The sequence below is a fragment of the Photinus pyralis genome, unplaced genomic scaffold (genome assembly GCF_008802855.1).
Source record: "Photinus pyralis isolate 1611_PpyrPB1 unplaced genomic scaffold, Ppyr1.3 Ppyr1.4_LG7, whole genome shotgun sequence".
NCBI lineage: Eukaryota > Metazoa > Arthropoda > Insecta > Coleoptera > Lampyridae > Photinus > Photinus pyralis.
The window spans coordinates 3,974,411-3,995,497 of record NW_022170738.1 but is presented as its reverse complement, the minus strand read 5'-3'; the positions used below and the strand labels follow the sequence as shown (position 1 = coordinate 3,995,497).

The following is a 21,087-nucleotide window of genomic DNA, read 5'->3' as shown; positions in this document are numbered from 1 at the left end:
TTTTTGTTTACAACAATGTTGTTGACGCCTACTTGATGCCATGCCACGCAAGCGAAATTCACTTCAATCAACATTCTTTAACGTAAGCGATACGAGCTAGAATCGCTTAAACGTTGCGGAACCTTACTTTGTTCATTCGTATTCTGCACGTCAACAATAACGCGTTGCAGTTCGTTTGAGAGAATTATTTATATTAAATCGACGACGTGAAGTAAAAAAAAGTTAACGCTGCATTTAGTGGGGTTAATTACATATTGGAATAGCAATAACGGATGGACTATAGCTACGTATGCAGATGATACAGCGTTGGTAATACATTTCAGAATTAGTACACCGGCTACAACCCAGAACAAGAGAGGGACAATAAATAAACAACATTTTCACACAATCTTATATATATATACTATGTATATTCATTATAGACATATTTATTTATTTCAATTTATTTCAATTTCATCATCATATGTACTTTATGTCCAGTATGGATATTCTATAAATATACATTTTGGATGTGCTATGGATGTTTAGGAGCACACATTGTGTGTCCTCCTCACGAGGATCTTCTATGTATATACATGGGATTATATGGTATGTATATACGTTTTGGATTAGATACATGCGTTTTCTGTATTACCGACGTTACAAACGTTAGCGTCTCATTTTCTGTGAATGACGGCGATGAAGATAGTAAGGTTCTATTGCAAATACAGTTCATTTTTCTAAAATCAGGAGTGTTATTCCGCGGGCTATTAATGAGTTTGTTTGTCTAATTTGGACAGTGAAAGTAATGATTTTTAATTCGTGTGTGCATGACCTAAAGTTGCAGATATATGTAGGTGAGATTTAAAGACTAGATAATAATTAATAAAAATACTACTTCAATTTCAGTTTATAAGAAGAATTTTTCTAAATAAAATAGTTGGCACTGCGCATGCGCAAAACCAAATTTTGAAACTGGCATAAGATGTAAACGCGATCGGACATTTCTAAACAAAGTTATCGTTCACACCGAGATTGACACGGACATATAGAGGAACAGACAGACAAAGGTACATACGGGCAGACGACAGACAGCAATATAAAATTATAAAGGATCTCTAGGATCGTTAATAAACGGCAAAAGTGTAAAATTATGGAATTATGGCGCATACATTAGTTTGAGAAACCGGTGCCTGATTTTCTTTTTCTGATGGATTGGTGTTACATCTTTTTGACTTATAGAGGAGCGCTTTCGGTTTGAATTTACTCTGTATCTGGAAGAATCTGACTCATTGGAAGACGATTCACTCGAAGTAGACGTATCACGTTGAGAAAATCTTTTATTACGACCCATCGTAAAAAAAGGTATTATCCAATAACAACTTGTACACAAAGGTTTTTAAAACTTTGACTTAAGCTTACAACAAAAATCCAACAAGTCCAAGCAATATCAAGTAATTAGGTAACACGAAATTAATCAAAAGCAAACGTCTATACTGATAAATCGATAAACGTAACAACCTACACAAAGTAGGTAATTAGTTCACACCGAGGTTTAACCGCACACCTGAACTGTAAACCTGAAAATAAACGAATAAAACGATTCATGCAGAAAATAAGTTTTAAGATGATAACAAGTAAGAACAAAAAGTGTTAAAACCGACCGCACTGTCGCAATTCGACTATACCTGCATAATACACCCTCTGGAGTCTGGATCTATACCAGACCGTAAACCCTTCTTGCTTATAAGGCGTGCCTGCGCGATTCACTACTTTTCGCAGTAACAACGGTGCTATTGCTCTTCACCCTTCTGAGTTCTGACCCTTCAGTTACCGGAGATGCTATTACGTCATCGGTTGAACAGTTAGAAATATGGTTACAGCTAGGGCTGGATTTACATATTTCGTATATTTTATAATGTGACGTATTTGGTAGGAAGTACGCCTCTTTTATTTGTTAGGCTGACCTTTTGATTTGTGTTGTGTGTTTAATTTACATTGCATTCGTTGATTCGTAATATTTAATAGTTTCATTTGGCCTTATAAAAATTACAATTCAATTCATTCTCATCCAGAATTTCATTTTCTCCCGTTTCCTTTTTAGCGCAGTTCCACAAAAATAAAAAAAAATGCGCTATTGTGGCCCCTTTGTCCGTTCGTCCGTCCGCTCGTTCGTTGAGACTACTAGTTCTACTTTTTTCACTATTTGGTTCGTTATGGTGTCGAGGCTTGCACCAAGCAAGGAATTTTTTCTGCGTTTATTGCTAAAAATGTTATTGTAAAAAAACCAACAAACCGTCTTTTACATGTTCCATAATTTTACACTTTTGCCGTTTATTAACGATCGTAGAGATCGTTTATAATTTTGTGTTGCAGTCTGTCGTCGGTCTGTCCGTCTGTTCCTTTGTCTGTCTGTCCGTGTGAACGATAACTTTGTTTAGAAATGTCCGATCGCTTTCACATCTCCGTTAGTTATGAACTGAATTGCATGAAATTCAATATGGGCATAGCTTTAGCCATATAATACGCAATGCCAAAAGTTGAATCGAATCGATTCAAAATTCACAGCGCCCTTTTCGCATCTCGACCATTTATAAACCGAATTGCAAACTTTTTTACTTATAAAAGTATTTGAATGAAATTTGATACATAGGCACTTGAAATAAAGGAAAATCAAACGCCAATTTCAAAATTTGGTTTTGCGCATGCGCAGTGCCAACTTTTTTATTTATGGAAGAATTTAAACGAAATTTGATACATAGGCGCTTGGAACAAAGGAAAATCTAACGTTAGTTTCAAAATTTAGATTTGCGCATGCGCAGTTCCAACTTTCTTATTTAGAAAAGCATTGAAATGAAATTCTTCTTATAAACTGAAATTGAAGTAGCACGTCAAAAATGGATTGCACATTTGCAACGCTATCTTTCATATTTGTGGCCGGATTTTTACGATTTTACGAATGCAAGTGGAAATGCGCTTTTTGTAAATCGTTTACGATTACTTTTTAACTTGTTTATAATTAGTATTAAGGCGGCTCTGCAGTGAATTAAGATTTCGATTTTGCGCCTAGATAGAAAAATTTGTAGGCAACTAACAATACAAATTATTGATGTTTTTTAATGTGGATTCTAAAACGCTGCAGGCTATAGGTGCTATTCATTCACAAACAAAGCAATTAATTAGTACCTAAGTAAATATGAATTGAAATACCCCTTCTCTCTTTTCTTTCTTTTGTAATTTGTTGAGCTAAATTTATTTTGAAATGACTACATTAGTCATAGACAAATACAATTACCGTTACCTAGAAGTATTCAGGTTTTCATTAATCATTTAAATCTCAAAATTTACTTACCAGTTTTTTATGATCTATCGAAAGAAAACATTATCATGTTTTTCACTTCCGGTTCTACCGGATGTCGATAGCAACTTTCTTATTTTAAATAGAACGCCTTCTATTTATTACAGTTTCGAAATCTACATGAAAATCTACGTCGTTTGATACCACGTTTCCCTATACCCAGCATCAAAGGTTATTCAAGATTCTTCAAAATTCAAAAATCAACAGTACTGACTTGATTCTATGTGACAATGATTTAAATTTTGATCGCCCTTTTGCAGGGTGTTTTAAAACTAATCGTTAACTTTATTAATACATGTATGATACATGCTTTATTTTTTGCACTTTCAAATTCAAATTACTTACATTCCGTTTACATATCTCTTATCCTTTTCGTTTAGTTTTAGATTTTCTAAAATTGTAACCCTTATGCATAATTTTCTTAGGAAGCTTTGAAATAACGTTAGAAGACTTGTCAGACCTTTTTCTCGTTATAGTTGATAGTGATGGTGAATAAAAAGACAATAAAGCAGACATAATACCTAAACAGAAACAGGTAATAATAACAAACGACAATACAATGAGTTGCTGTCGAGTCACCTTTGGAATTTTTGTTTAAATGGGAAATCGTACTTCACTTAAACTTCCAAAGGCGACTGGACAGCACCTCATTTTTGATCGCCCGTTATAAAAAAAAACCAACATCAATTGAAGTTTTGTTCTACGTGGCCACCGTTTGTTTCGGAGGCCAACGCCACGGACCTCTGGCTCCTGTCTTCAGAAATGTTCGTCAAAGATATATAAGCATAATGGATAGAATGAGCCAGCGCTCCGTCATGTTGAAACCAGTTGTTTTCTTCATGTAAATTCTCAAGTGCTTCTAAAATAACATCTACTAATGCATTTATTTCAAGGCCTCCTAAGAAAATTATGCATAACGGTCACAATTTTAGAAAATCTATAATAAAACGGAAAGCATAACAGATAGGTATAGGGAATGTAATACTAGAATTTTTTTACATTTGAAAGTGCAAAAAAATAAAGCATGTTTCGTTTGAAAAAATCAACTTTTTAAGGGTTGAACTTAAATAAAGTTGACCATTAGTTTTAAAACACCCTGTAGAAAGGCGATAAAAATTTAAATCATTGTCACGCAGTATCAAGTGGGTACTGTCAGAATCTGGAATACTATTTTGAAATTCAAGTCAACGGAGTCATAGATACAGGACTCAAAAGGATAGCAGGCAAATATCAAAAATTTTCAAAATCTTGAATAACTTGAAAATCTTTGATGCTGGGTATAGGGAAATTGGTATCAAACGGCGTACATTTTCATGTAGATTTCGAAAATATAAGGCGTTCTATTTAAAATAAGAAGTTGCTATCGACATGCGATAGAACAAGAAGTGAAACGATCATGATTCTTTGCTATAACATATTTTGTAATGGTTTGAAATAAAAACCAATTAACATAATCACATCTTAAAATAATTTATAATAAAATATAATTTTTGTATTCAATCCCCAAACAGTTGAGAGAACATCAATTCAACTAATATAAATCATTTTTTTGGTTTAAACAATGAATGTAGAAGCATTGTTAGTTCAACAATATATTCACTTAAATAACAAAAAAGATATAATTATAGCAATACAGATCCCTCTTATATTTACAAAATATTTCATTGAATTAATGATACTATTAACATCAAAGAACATAGAGATATGCTCGAACCACCGCAACGTTTGTTAAATTAACAAAATACTTTGGTTGAATATTAACAAAATATTTCTGTCGTGAAATAGTGACACTTTCATTATGTTGTATCAAAGATCATACTACACTTGATCTTTGGTTGTATTAACTAATTCCCTTTTACCTTGTAAGGTTTGGTCATTAAACTGTCATTCAGAACAGATTACAACGGTAATTGTTATGCTTGAAATGTACTGAAGAAAGGGAGTGAGATCAGTTAAAAATGTTTAAGAAAATTGTTCCTTTACATATTACTCCGCATTCGTGAAACTGAAATCTTCTATTTCATCCTATGGTACTTGAGCAGCTTTGTGTACCAGATTTTCCGCGTTCCTTCATTTACAAAATTAAAAATAAACAAAATGACATTTCTGACGTTCTTGACATCTACAACCTACAAGGGCGGCGGTCTACAGATTAGAACGGTATATACTACTAACCGGCGATTCCCTAACCGGCAATGACCAAACCGGCGACGACTAGCCGGCGCTATTGCAAGCCGGCGCTCGGTCAAACCGGCGATTGACGAACCGGCGCTATGCCTTGCCGGCGCTCGTTCAACCGGATGCATTACTATTTATGTGAGTTGGATTAATACAACGCAGAGTATCTACCTATTAAAATATTAAAAGTTACGATCAACGCCAATGCCGACAGAAAAGTTATATGTACTTAGTTAATCTGATTCATCTTGTTGGACCACTAAAATCATAGCTAAAGTGCTAATAACAAACTTTCCAACACCCCACCTAAAATAATTTGAGAATTACATCAACATGTCCATATTATAGCCATTCATGTTATCATTCCAAGTGTGTATGAAACATAATTTGCAGATCGCATCGATTGAACAAGTGTCCATATGCCGGCATGACCGAGGGCCGGCTTGACAAGCGCCGGTATGACCGAGTGCCGGCTTGGTGCGGCGCCGGTTCGTGCATTGCCGGTTTCGCAGTTGCCGGTTTGGGATGTTCCGAGATTAGAATTTGGGTACATGCCGTGCAATAGATTTATGGGACAAGTAAGGTGTTTATTTATCCGCTTGAGAAGTGAACGTTCGAGTTTGTAGATATTGGTGCAGTGGAAGACAGACCTTGTTTTCGCTTGTGGAGTGGATCATTCAACTTTTGTGGTTGTTTACGTGATTTTATTTAATTCAGTTAAAAGTCAGAACCTAACTGGTTAAGAAAGGTCAAGGTAAGTTTTGGACTGACAATCAAATGGAAGATCTCTCATACTAAGTAGGTAAATTACAAACATTAGCGACTGTGGACAAGTTCAATGGGACAGTTTGCTCGCCTTGCACTTACCGGCATAGATTGCAATAACTCGCTATTTAAATATTACGTAAACGCACTTCTAATAAACAGTTTCTTAGTGAAAATGTGAATCGTGTCCGAACAATGCATATAAATTTAAATATCTAGGATCACGCAACCGTTCCCAAAAATTAGGACAGATAGAATCCCATTTCAGTTGTAAAAAACCTGGTAACAGAATTTCTGCAGCAGGTACAGATTTCGAGAGAGATAACATGCAAAGATAACGTGTGGGAAGAACGGGCTAGACTTGTTGCTTCCATAAAACTAATATGGTAGGTGGTAGGTTATATACTGAAACAACTCGACCCATCTCTAATTAATAGCACACTGACCAAGGGCATCGTTTCTATAGCTTTGCTTTGTTCGTCTTTTCGTTTCACTTTGACATAAAAGCTGCAGATATAATATGGCATGGCCTATTTACAACACAACAAATAAGGTGCACCCCAGTTTGTGTAGAGGCAGATAAACATCTGGCTGGTGTAGTAGTTCCGAGATTTCTGCCTGCTTTTCTTAGAATTGTAGGACCTTCTTATAGTATACGTGCTTACAATTCGAGAACAATGTCTGTTGTGTTTAAGTTTTAAGTGAAGCAAAATTACTGTGGGACGATATGTATATTGTATTTTGAATACGGACTCTATAACATGCATAATAAGTGTGTGTTTTTCAATTAGTTTCGAATCGCATGCGTTTTGCATGATTGACTTGACCTTGACTACCTACCAGATGAGTCATGGCGTCTTTTACCATTGGTGTCTGCAATCCGTCTGCACCCAAGAGGGACAGGTAGATTGTTTAGTCGGTGACGTTTGAAAGCCCTTTGCAAAGATTTATGTTACTTTATGTAGTGCATCATTGGGTTTTGTATATTACTAAGGGGATGAAAATTTGGGGTACCTGAATGTGGTAATGATAGAACGTTGCGATGCGTACAACGATTTGGGATTAAATAAAGCGTGTCTCCGAAATACATTAAACCTAAAATCAAAAACAAAATTTTCCTCTATGAGGGAATCACAACCCAAATTTGAAATAACTTTCTGTTTACACTTATTCATTAGGGTTGACTGCACGCACATGCCTCATTACAATCCCTGTCCCTCGGAAGTAGTTTTTATTCGTTTATAAATTATCATAAGTAAAAACTTAGAATGCGTGTCTGTCGCTCTATCACTTCCTATACAACAGTAGTTAATTAGCAGACTGTTGTTTCCTATAAGCAATTACTACAAACGTGAGATTGTTCGCAAACACGAATCTGAAGGGCCATTAGGAATGCCAGCGTTGCAACCTTTAAACTAATGTATCCATTAAGGGTGTTATTGCTGAGAAACAAGAAGTTATTGTGAAGCTAAGGCAGATAGAAGACAATGCCTTCCGTCGCTTTTGTTACATATAAGCACTATCATTGATAAGTTTCAAACTCATTTGCAAGTCAAACATTCTATATGCAGAAGAAGCACGCAGGTTTATATTGTCCGCAATCCCGTTGCGTCCTTTAAGAATGAGTGTTTAGCAACGTACTCGCTAATGGTCAGCTTTGTCCGTGATGGACAGGGAATACAATGCGATCACATAGCGGACTATTTGCATGTTGATTCCATGATTTACAATATGTGCAGGGTGAAAACCAAAGGGTAAAATGAATTCTAAATGACTACGTTTGTATTCGAAAATTGTTTGAGCTAAATTACGCTACTGTAGATTGGGGTGAGAGGACCATATAAAAGCATAAATAATAAAATAATCTAATCTTGAAAGACGTTGCATATCAACAAGTACAACATGGTACACTGTTTCTGTCAACAAAAAATTTAATAGGTAAAACATTTTACTACGTAAGAATATTGATGTAGGAGTACTGACATTAAACATTTGATAGCAATGCCTTTATGACCCTTTATTATAAACTATCCGACCCGGCGAACTTCGTACCGGTTTAGAATTAATAAATGGTGTGTTCTGAAATTAGCGAAGTTAGATATATTAACTTTTTTATTTTGCGTAAAAATTCAAGTGGTAGCAAATCATCATAATTTGTTTTTTCCTGCATTTTTCGTATGTTTTAATATCCTTCGTGGTATTCCCAACGGAGAGAAATCCAACAAACCAAAAGTCATTAAAATCGGTACAACCGTTCTTTAGTTAAAACGTCATTAACCATTAACACATTTAGATCTTTCTGTCAGGCCCGTAACTAGATATGACCGCGCCCTTGGAGGCACTTCAAGTTTGCACCCCCCCCCCCCCCCAAACCTGCGCGTGGGGGTATGAAATACCCCCCAACAAAAACCTCCGAAAATGTTCTCAAGTTCTAGGTTTGAATCTTTTTGATTCGAGAATTTCGCGTCTTTAAAACATGGAGAAAAGATTACAAAATACAGTGTGTCCAAGATAAGAATGAACATCATGGACACATCGGAAACCATAAGAAGTACACAGTCGGTTAAATTAGAAGAGTTGCGCATTTTAGGGCTTAATAAAACGATGTTTTAAAAATGCGGAAATTCCGATCAGTTCCGAAGATATTAAAAAAAACCGAAAGTAACTTTTTAAGCTCACCATTTTACAAGATTTTCGCTGGGATGTTTCGTCTTTGAGAAATTTTTTTTCTACAAAAAACCTTCATATTTTTAATGGACCGGAAAAAAGTACATAATGTATTGAGTAGCATTTTTTATTACGAATACAATTATGTATGGTACAATATGTCATTTAGGAGAACAAATTGTTTTCACATTTTGTCAACGCCTACTAAACCAAAATATTAAAAATTTAGTAACAAGCAATTTTTCTCAGCTAAATAATAAATAATTTTTAACATTTTACTGTAGTAGGCGTTGACAAAATATCAAAATAATTCATTGATATGGTTCTTTTAAATGATATAGGTGATCTGATAAAGAATCTTATTGTGCCATACATCGTTGTTGATGGTTTCTCAAAAACGCTAATTTGTACAGCTTAAAAAGTTCCTATGAGGAAGTGCTATTTGTTTTTTGATATCTTTTCAAACAGGGCCGGCAAAAAATAAAACCGAATAGGATTAATTTCGTTTTTTTCGGAACTGATCGGAATTTACAAATTTTTAAAATATCATTTGACTTGCTTGCTTTTCCTTCTTATATTGGACACACTGTATACAGGGTGGTGACTTGCGTAACGCATCATAGGGATTTCAATGTAAAATTCATAGCATGCGATTATATTGGCTCCCCAAATTATTTTAGAGCAAAAATGTATTAAAGTTTTTTGTAGAAAAAATTTTTTACGCCAAACCACCGTATTAGTTTTACATTTTTTTCATATAGACGGAAAATTGGAAAAATAAAACCCGCATCTTTTTCAATAATCTACGATGCCATGGAATTTTCTAAAACAAAAAGATATCCAGTTATCAATTAGCAGCAGTTCGAAATGGATTTTATGATCGACTTGGTTACTGTCTTGCAGTTAATGGTGACTTATTCGAACATTTATTGTAAATTGTTATATTAGGAAACCGTTTTTAGTAATTTGGTCATTCTTTATGTTGAATTCGCTGTTCTAAATGTAATACTTTTTGATAGAATTTGATTTGTTTTATAGCAGACATTCCATGGCATGACAGATATTGGCGTAGTTTTTGTATTCTAAAATTCCATGGCATCACAGATTATTGAAAAAGATGCGGGTTTTATTTTTCCAATTTTCCGTCTTTATTATGCAAAAAAATTGAAAACTAATGCGGTTGATTGACGTAAAAATTTTTCTTCTACAAAAAACCTTAATACCTTTTGCTCTAAAGCAGGGGAGCCAATAATCGCATGTTATGAATTTTACATTGAAATCCCTATGATGCGTCACCACCCTGTATATTACATTACCATAAGGGGGCAAAAGGGGGGAAGGGCAGAGATGTCGGTAATACTTTGTAACGACCCAGCTATTCACAGTCACAGTACGTAGAGCATTAACAATCTGGAATAACATTTGTTTAAATAACCTGAATTTTTTTCCTAATACACTAATGTAAAAAGAAATTTTTTCAATGCCAATTTTGCGGCTTCCCGGTAGCTGCGCCCTTGGCTGGCGCCCATCTCGCCACCGCCTAGATACGGCCCTGCTTTCTGTTATATATAATCGTGAATTTTCCCATTTTCCCGTCAAATTTTCGCATGTCTTAATATCCTATGTCCTATTCCCAGGTAGGGAAGACTAATCCAACAAACAAAAAATCACTAAAATCGGTCCAGCCGTTCTTCAGTTATAATTATAGGATTACAAACACATTTCGGTCGTACTGTTTTATATATGTTACGCACAAATATGGAAAACGATCAATGAGCGAAAATAACGCACACAACGGCGTTATGGCCGAAGCTAAATGACCAAATACCGAAATTAAATATTTTTACGTGTTACGGTAGTTAATTTATGACCATAAAAAAGCCCAGAATAAGAGAGGGACCATAAATAAATAAAAATATCCGAGAAAAAAAATTTGCAAAATCGTTTTTATTTTTGACCGAAGTTATTTAAAACGATATTTCGAAATAAATGGCACATTATTATGGCCACCTTTTTCCCTCTACAAGATGCTACTTTTAAATTAGTTTAAATAAGTTTGACGTTTCGTCTCCACTCTCCAGTCAACCATCATCAACTTTGTTTTTTTCTTATGGAAGTCATTTTCTCTTTTTGTGTTATTTGATAGCGAATTTTTTTCTGATTTCAAAAATTTAAACATCAATATATTTTAATTAAGAAATAGCGCTATTAATTCGTAAAAACGCAAGAAGAAAAAAGAATATATTTTCACAATAATAAAAAAATTGTGATGTTTACATTTTTGAAATCAGAAAACAATTCGGACAACCGGATACGAAACGTCAGATTTAAAATTTAAAACTAGCATCTTGTACATGGAAAAAAGTGACCATAATAATGTGTCATTTATTTTGAAATATTAACTTCGGTAAAAAATAAAAATGATTTTGTAAAATTTCGTTTCTTCCGGATATCTCCGAAAGTAGTTTTTTCAGTTTCAAAACTGCATTTTGCTGAGCATCAAAATACGCAACTTTGCCAAATTTAAACTACCTACCTATCTCTTACATTTCCCGAGATCCCCATGGTGCTCCTTGAAATTGAAACAGGCTGTATTAGTATACATCTGCTATAGGCCAGTAAATGACCGTTTTGGCGTGTAAATTTTGCGCCTTCGACGGATTTGCTTGAAAATTTGGATTTAGGTTCCTCTTACCCTCTACTTCAAAGGTTACTTCAAAGGAGCCCAGGGTTGCTTTTACTTGGGGGATGAATACCACCCCTTCTCGGGGGTGAAAAAAGATACGTTCAAAAGCAACTTTTGTTTTATAGAGCTTCTTTTTGTTTTTAAGAAAAGTTCCTAGCATCAAAACTAAGTGAGTTACGCTCAAAATAAAGTTGGTCCTTTTTTTGGTAAAAAAATCGAGGAAATCACCCCCTCATTAGCACCCCAATTGTAATTAAGCGTTACCGCTTTACAGATTACTTTATTTATGTATTGTTTATAGGATCTGTAAGTTTGATTGTTGCAAAGTGCTTATTTTTGAAAAAATGTAGTTTTGAAGTAAAAAAAATGTGAAATTTTGAAAAATTGCCTTTTTTTCAAAATACTTCAAAAGTATTAGTGATACAAACAATTTACAAGAATAAAAAAATGTAGCTTTTGCTTTTCTGAACATTTTGTTTGTTTTTGTGTGAAACAAAAATTGGTTAAGATATGGCTGTTCAAAGTTTGCATACACTCGTCCTTAAGGATTCATTCGAGCCCTTTCAACTACAACCCTTTCAAAAATAAGGGTTCAAAATTACTGTAGGGTAAACCGGGCAAAAACGCCCCACCAGCGAAAACGCCCCACCTGCAAAAATACAATTGCTTTTGGATAGATGGCGATACAGACACCACAAGCCAGTTACATTTGTGTATGACGCATTGTGCATTACTTGTTGTGGTTTAGTTTGTTGGAAATAAAATAAAAACGGTAGTGTCTTGTAAATTGCGACCTGCAAAATTTGTTGGTAAGTGTCAGTAAAAAATTATTTCTGGTAAACGTAGTTAGATATTGTTGATTCGTGACCGGTGTTGTATATTACGTTCCTAACCATACAATTTGCCATGCGGTCGCCTCTGTTCGGTGCACAAGTACTTGGTTAGCACGATGGGGCGTTTTCCACCGGTCATTGGGAAAAACGCCTCGCAAATCTTAGGGTAATAGGCCCCACTAAATTCTGCAATTGTATTTCCAGAAAATGGGCAAAACTTATGTAAGAAAGACAACTAGAGCTAACTTCAGTCAAGATACTTTGGCAGAGGCGATGAATAAAGTTAATTCACACGAGATGGGAGTAAATGAAGCTAGTCGCGAATACGGAATTTCCTCCAGAACACTGAGAAGACATCTGAAAAGTGGAAGCTCCATTGTAAAACTAGGTCGAGGACCAGAATTAGGGCCAGAGCACGAGAAAAGACTTGTTGCCCATATCAAATCTCTGGAAAAGATCGGTTTTGCCCCCGATGCTATTGCCGTGAGAAGTATGGCTTACAAATTTGCCGAAAAATTAAACATTAACCACCGATTTTCACAAGATCAGGAAAGAGCTGGAGATGAATGGTTTAAGAGATTTTTGTATAGAAATAAAGAATTAAGCATTAGAAAATCCGAAGGTTTGTCTGTAGCGAGAGCAAATGGAATGAATAGGAAGGAGGTAGGCGATTATTTTACATTACTTCAAGAAATTTGCACTAATAACGATTTGTTTGACAAGCCCGGGCAAATCTATAATGTCGACGAAACGGGGATACAGATAAACAACAAACCGGGTAAAGTAGTCGCTACGAAAGGTGCGAAAGATGTTTATTCATTAACCAGCTCTGAGAAGGGAGAGAATGTATCCTTGGTTGCATGCTGCAATGCGGAGGGTAATTATATACCTCCCGTTGTAATATTCAAAGGGAAATACAAAAAAGATGAGTTTTCTGATGGACTCCCGCCAGGTTCGATGGTGTTTATGAATCAGAAGTCGTCGTACATAAATGCTGAATTGTTTCTGAAATGGTTCAGGGAATGTTTTTTACCCAAAAAGAGACCGGGCAAAGCCTTACTTATTTTAGATGGCCACACCTCGCATTGCAATGCAATCGAGCTATTAGACTTGGCCACTGAAAATGATGTGGTGCTTCTATGTCTGCCAAGCCACACTACGCAGGCACTTCAGCCACTAGATAGGTGTTTCTTTAAACCATTAAAAACGTACTTTTTTCAAGAAGCGAAAAGTTGGATGATTCAGAACAAGGATAGAAAGTTATCAAGAACGACAATTGCTAGATTGATAGGTGTCGCATGGGGCAAATCTGCAACAGTAGCAAACGCAATCTCGGGATTTAAAGCCTGTGGAATACATCCGTTGAATCCCCACGCAATACCTGATCATTTTTTTGCAATATCCGATGCATCTTTAGAGAATACAACTCAACCTTACCAAGACGAAAATTTTCCGATGCCATCAACTCCGCCGGAACCCACGCAGCAGCAAAATTTGATGCAAGCCATGAATGAACCTGGGCCCTCGAATCGAGAGAAAACTGTGGCATCATCTGCGGCGGATGAAAAGGAAACTCCCTCAAAATATTTAAGGGAAATTCAGCCGCTTCCACTAATCCCTCATAGAGTCTCCAAAAGAAAACAATCGGCTGTTGAACTAACGTCCCCAGAAAATCGTGTAAAGCGCCGAGTATTTTCTGAAAAAAAGGAAGCAAATGCCAGTAAAAAGGCTGAGAAAAACAAACCTTGTACAAACGTAAGTCAGAGAAGGACGCAAACTGTTTCGAACAAGAAGAAAAGAGTTGTTAAGCCACGAAGACAACTTTCTAGTTCTTCTGACAGTTCTTTGGAAAACCGTGTCTTAAGCTCGACGGATGATGAAGTGTCGGATGAAGGTGAAGACTTCTGCATAGAATGTGGTGATTATTATTATACAACCAAATCAAAAGTTGACTGGATACAATGCGACAAGTGTTCTGGTTGGCTTCATGAGACATGTACCAGCAACAAAAACATTTGCAATAAGTGTACCAAAGAGGATAGACCTGATTAAGTATAATTATCTATAGTGGGGCGTTTTTACATTGTTGCAGGCAAAAACGCCCCAGTGCGGGTTAAAAATTTTTTTTTGTTTTTTTGGCTAAAATATAAGAATACAATTTCGTTTATATGTTTTGTGAAAGATTAATGTTACCTTCTACATATTATATAATAAAATTTGGTATTAAATTTTTTTTGTGCCAATTATCAATTTTTTTCAAAATGTGGGGCGTTTTTACCCGGTCTACCCTTACAATAAAAATTAATCCACATACACGTTTCGTAAATCTTGAAGGAAGGTAATAAATTTATCTTCGCTGGTTTTGCGTAAAATTTTATACGCCATATAATCTAAATGCCCTTGCAGTTGGTTCAAGGGAACGCTGCGCATTTTCTTCATGATATGAACCTTCGCATCTAACCATCTCCGTTCAACTAGTTGAGTGTTAGCTCCGGAATCAGGATCGATGTAATTTTGTTGATGGTTCACGGTGCTGTGTTGATATCCTAATGCCTGCAGTTGTCGGTAAGCCGGCCACTCATCCGAATGTATAACAGAGCCCATCTCCACTTCCCTTTGTATAATTGCGAGCAGTGTGGCTTGATCTCTTCGTTGGACGACAAAATATCGTACCTCCGCCTTAGTAGCCAAACCAAACACCCATGGGCCATCGATTCTTCGTCCGTGGTTTCGGTTATTTTCAACATCGGCGTCTGAATCGTCGCTTTCCGCTGCTTGATCTCCATTGAGCAGACGTCCTCTGTTATATTTCCGACGCCCAGCAAACCGAGACTCGTCTATCTGAACAGGGTCGTTAATAGTACCATGTAGTCTTCCTCTGCTTCGCACGGATATGACACTTGAACAGACTTCTCTGCACATCGTATACCAATCCACCAAAGTATGGGTCGACCTTCCGGTATGTGCACTGGCGACTTCTATTGTGGTATCCATCAAAAAGTAATACACAATCTCCAAAATTGCGCACAAACTTAAATTACAATGCAGTTTGTTGTTTAAATCGGTATAATGGAAGAATCTGTTTCCCGATCGTACTGAACGAGTTGTTTGGCAGCCCTTCCTAGGACAACGAAACACCGGCCGGAACTCTCCATTTCTATCGCGCTTCCTTTTCTGAACCATGACACTTCCACACCGCAAGCATGGATCGGTTTCATCTTCTGATTGTAGAAGGCCATGTTGCTGCAGAAATCTAACAGCTGTTTCTTCGGTAGCAATGATACTGTAAAACTCTCTGGTTAACATGTTGACTGACAGATAAGCTACAACTAAACAACCCTTTGTATGACCCATTCATTTTATACCTTCTAATTAGATAATTATCAGTACCTCGTTAATGGTTAGTACCTATAGGTAATTAGAAAGTGTGCCTATAGATATCGATAATGTATCTAATTAGAAAGTTATGTGGTCACATAATTAAATTAAGTATAATGTATGTTATTCATATTAATTTCAAATCAAATCATTAGAATGGAGTAAAGATATTTCTAAACCTATCAATTCACAATGTGCAATAGGTCGCTAACAATGTATAGTAGTACGCTACTACAAAGTAGACCGCACGTAACCGTGTGTAGTTGACCACTACTATAAGGTAGACCGCACGTAACAATAGCACACATTTCGAATAGGAGAAAAATCGTTTACTTAAACTTAACAAAAAAGGGATGAGCGGAATCAGGGATTAATAATTGTAAACAAGGCACAACTTTGACAACGGAAGAAAAAAGTTTGTGAAATACTATAAGGTGTGGGTGGCTGCAGAGAAATTTAATAATTTCAAAATCTATGTAGCCTACTTTAAAATTCAAATCAAAAGTGAAAGATGAGAAAATATTACATTTCGTTCTCTATTCTTGATAAGCATACCTTCCATCGCCTTACGTATTTTCTTGCCGAAATACAATTTTGCCAAACGAAATTTTAAATGAAAAACGTAAATATGGGAAAATGTTTACTAGGGGACGTCATTTTCTACGGCTTTGTTGCGTCCTGTAACTCATTATCGTTTTATGTACGATATCCACTTAATGCAAAACCCATTCTATTATCTGTCGGAGGAGGGTAAGTGGAAACTTTATCTTTAGGGGTTGTTTTCATAACTTATTCTCGTCTTTCAGGTTTTAATGCTTTAATGTTGTAATTCGCAGTCTTTTGAATTCCGAGCCTTTTTTGTCACAGCAGGTTTTTCTTGATAACCTCTCGCTTAACCATTTTACGTATGTTTTGTTACGTTACTGTTCTCCTTTGTTGGCTTAGTTGATTTTTCACCGTTGCAGTTCTGACAATAAGACACTTTCTGCCCTAGTAAATTTATTCTCACCACGTAGCTCTAAAGCTCTATGGAAAGAGTAATCGGCCACTCCGCTTCTGGACCAAAAGGACCAGAACACGATGTAAAATGACTTCCGGACTTTCCTCTTGTGCACTGACTATTATTTTTATCCCTGTTACGTTTCTCATTATTAACTGGAAACTCACTCTCCATTTGTTTTGCTGGTCTGATTCGCCCCATAGTTGGCCACATTTATTGATGCATTCAAAGAAACGCTGGTCCTATCAAGGAAAAATGGTTACATTCTTGACACCTTTGTTTAGAAGCGGTGCGCCCTACATGTGTATTTTCCGTGTTCATTCCAGGAATTTATTTTCAGCAATGCGGATATCTCTTAAAATATTACATCTGTTTAAATTAGGGCTACGCAATCGTTACTTATATCCAACCGTTACAGAGAACGAAAGAATAAAATCTTGAAGAAATGAGTTACCTTCATTATTAAGAGATTCAATATTTGCTTGCTCTGGGCGTTGACGTATCCTGCTTTTTGTGTTTGCAGTTGGATTCCCTTAAGCGCAATTCAGGGGATTGATAAATTAACGGTTCCCGCATATTAAGGGCGCCAAAGGCATCCGATATTTCGCGGCCGAAGTTCCGTTTCATATAGCAGTATACGCTGCTGATATACATACGCCTGATGAAATTTGTTAAGGGGTTTAAAACGCTTGCAATCCAAAACTTATTGTAGGTCACGCTTCGTTTAATGTTAAAAGGAAATCTGTGCCCGGTAATTTTTTATTTCGACGAATGCTTATAAATTTAATATCTAAAGTTAATTGAAAAATTTCAGGAAATTGAGTTTTCGTTATATTAAGATAATACTGTGGGCGTATAAATAGCGCCATTACAAATTAAGGCGGGTAGCGAAATTAATAGTTATTTACATAAGAGTCAGGAAAATGTCATATTGCTGGCGAGGAAATATTGAAGTACGAGGCCTCAATGGGGCCGAGTACTTTAATTTCCGAGTCAAGTAATGTCATTTTACTGACGAGTTTTGTATGTATTAAATTTTACCCGAAATCGTGCTTTAATATAACATTTCAATTTTTATATAGAAACTTTTGTCTGTTCTGCCTCTGTCATGGAAACCAAAATTTCCTGATAGAAAGTAGGCATGAAAATGAAGGTTTCAGCACGATTTTGGGTAAAAGGTGCTCAAGCTCATGTAACACATTTTCTCCGAATATCCATCAGCAGACCGTAATGTTATTGATAATTTTCATTTTTTCCTCGTATTAGATTTTGTTCTCTTTCTGTCTGCTTTGTTTGGTATGTTTGTTTGGTGTTTAGTCATGTATAAGGATTGGAAATAACAATACTACAAACACAGCATTTCGTGTCTAACGACGCACGTTTAGGGCTCTATCTGGTGGCTAGCTAAAATATTAGCAATTAGGTTCATTGGGAGGGCTATATCACAATGATGGTTTTGTAAAGTACCTCAATTTGGACTTTGTTTACCAAGTGTGACTTTAATGTTTTACCGGTCTTCCAATATATAGGGGCAAGGATCTCAAGATAGGTTCTTCTAACTTTAAGTAAATTGCTGAACATTTTTCTGTATACGAATCGTAGGTTCCACACGGCACATTCTCTACAATATTCATGTCAACATTTTTAGGGCCGGCCTTTGGTTTCAAACTCGACGCATCATTTGTCGAGTGGTTGGGGAGACTTTTCGCACCGTTGCCACAGCGAATACAGCAGATGCTGCCCTAAACTAGATCCGCTGCAGTAGGTAATACACTTCTATGTAATCAATGGCAATAATAATAATAAATAATAATATATAAGTAATTCGTGTTGTTATACATATTGTACTTACACATGTCAAGGTTGTACTGGAGTGAAGTTAAAACAGGTTACAATTCACATTAAAGTTTACAATTTAAAAACTTATCGTAAGAATAAGAGGAGTGAGATATCAACAGTTGCTTGATGACTAGTTTAAATTGGTGTAGTGGTAAAGACCGTATTTTTGGGGGCAGTTTATTATAAAATTTGTGAGACAAATAGGACAATGTGGATGTCGATATTTCGTCTAGACCGCTGAATTAATAACTGTTAGTCAAATTGTCTTTTCAAATTAGTTAATTAGTCTGGGGAGGTTTTAAGCACGGAACGATTATTGCGTATCTAGTTGTGGTTTATTTTTACCTTGTAAAAGATTATTCCCTAGAATTTTTAAATGTAGGGCAATTTATCGTTTATTTCTGTTTTGTGAAATCATTTAAGTGACAGTTCTGTTTTAATTTATGGGCACTTTGATTACTTTTTTTAAAAAGTTGATGTCATTTATTAGCAATAAGAATGCATTTTAAGGGTCAAACTGCATGCTTTTCGTAGAAAATTATTATCTGAGATAAGAAAAACGTAGTATTGATTGGTTGTCATGTTACGTGCTTGATAATTGGAGGAGGCTTTTTGAATTTTGATAGTAAGAGAGGCACATTATATAACATGAGCTTTTTGCCAATTTCGAAGCCGGGGGACTGTTCGTTAAAAGCTTAGAAGCGTCGCGTCTTGCGTTTCGTATTGTTCGCCGAGTAAAAGTCGAGGTCGAATGGATGTTTTGGAGAAAGACTTAAAAGTTGGGTGTAGCATTTGTATTGAAGGTCTCGTCTATTTCGTTTCGAACGGCCATCGTTTCATATGTCGTGTGTTTGGCCAGTCAGTCTAGTTCGATGGAGTAAAATTACATTCCTGTGACCCGAAGAGAAGTTAAAGAACAAGTGTAGTGCGATATGATTTATAAGTTCGGTAATGGTTTTTGCTCGGATTTTTGTGATTTTAACGGAAAACTGTAAGTAGTTCAAGATTTCATTAATTTGTTTAATTGTGATCGAACGCTTATGCGGGGTCATAAACGGCCCTTGTTAAGGATTGTTTTTATGATTATTTTGATTTGTGTGTTTAAAATAAGTTTCGTTTGTGTGAATTCATGTAAATCGTGTTTATTTGAACCCTTTTAACGATCCGGATGAATGTCTCATACTTAATTATGGCCTCGATTATGGCAATCAAACTCATATACGGATAAAACCTTTTATACGAAAATATTGATTATAAAATTTCCCAAGGCACGTCGGCATCCGCTACTACGAAAAATCTCGACAAGAGTTAAATTTAATTATGCCGGAAACTTAGCAGCCTTATCCCTCTCCCAACAAGTCCAAAAAGTTTGACATCTACCATAACCCTGGGTGAGGTGAAAATTTATCTTGAGAACACATATCCTGGGTCGTAATTTGGGCTCGATTAAACACAAATCTTATCATGTACAGATGATTTATTCCACAAAAATCAATGAACAAGGCTGTAAGAAAGAAATGCACTCGACGCCTGAGGACAAATACCACCCACATGTGATCGATTGAAACATTAAATTTAAATGAAGCTCTAATTACGTTAATATTAATAAATCCTTAACATCCAAAAGATCCAGAAAAGACACCAAAAAAATACAAACACCAACTGATGTTGCAATAGTGGCTTTTTGGTGGTGGATAAACTTCACTTTATCGAGTACCGAGAAAACCTTATAGAAAAAAACCCACCTGTCATTACTGCTTAATAGACACAACACTAAGTACTTTTTTATAAGCCTAAACAACGCTTGAATTATAACATTCACTTTTATAACGACGTAACAGAATCTCTCCGACCACTATCTAAACTTTCTTCTACATCAACTTTATAACCACCAAGACTGACTGTCTTCACCAAAATGCTTACAGAAACTTTTTCTTTATCATCTTGTTAACGTACATCAATCAAAATCACATTAGTCACCAGCAGAACTTCGAATGAAAGACCAGCGGCCCCCTACCGGAGGTAAGCCATTAAAAAATCACTACGCAATTGTTTCAAGATGTCCCTCAAATGTTTTAACGTAATTTCACTGAACGATAAAGCAATCGCAATACAAGGCGATTATTTATACAAAATTAAACATTTAATAATTCTTAAGCAAAACAACACTGACTTCGAACACAAATACTATGATCAAAATTGTGGCCAATTTAAATTGACAACCACATTTAATCTTAAGAAAGCTTGAAATTCGGCTCATAGGGGGTGGCCCATCATTACTATAGCTGCTGGTACCATTGTACGAATGACGTAGTTTACATAACAATATATGTGTCTTTCAATAATTTATATTACTTTAGATTTAAGTGAACTAAATCAATTTAGATGTAAAAATGCGAACTTA

The 21,087-nt window shown here is 35.8% G+C and overlaps 1 protein-coding gene across 1 annotated transcript; it reads left to right on the top strand.

Annotated features, from left to right (window-relative positions):
* The first annotated feature begins 12,673 nt into the window (after window positions 1–12,673).
* On the top strand, window positions 12,674–14,518 carry LOC116175525 (tigger transposable element-derived protein 2-like). The gene has a single exon (XM_031493687.1). The coding sequence runs from the start codon at window positions 12,674–12,676 to the stop codon at window positions 14,516–14,518; it is 1,845 nt and encodes a 614-aa protein (XP_031349547.1).
* The last annotated feature ends 6,569 nt before the right edge of the window (window positions 14,519–21,087 follow it).

Coding starts and splice junctions, on each gene's coding strand:
- LOC116175525 (XM_031493687.1), top strand. CDS start 12,674: ATGGGCAAAACTTATGTAAGAAAGACAACTAGAGCTAACTTCAGTCAA.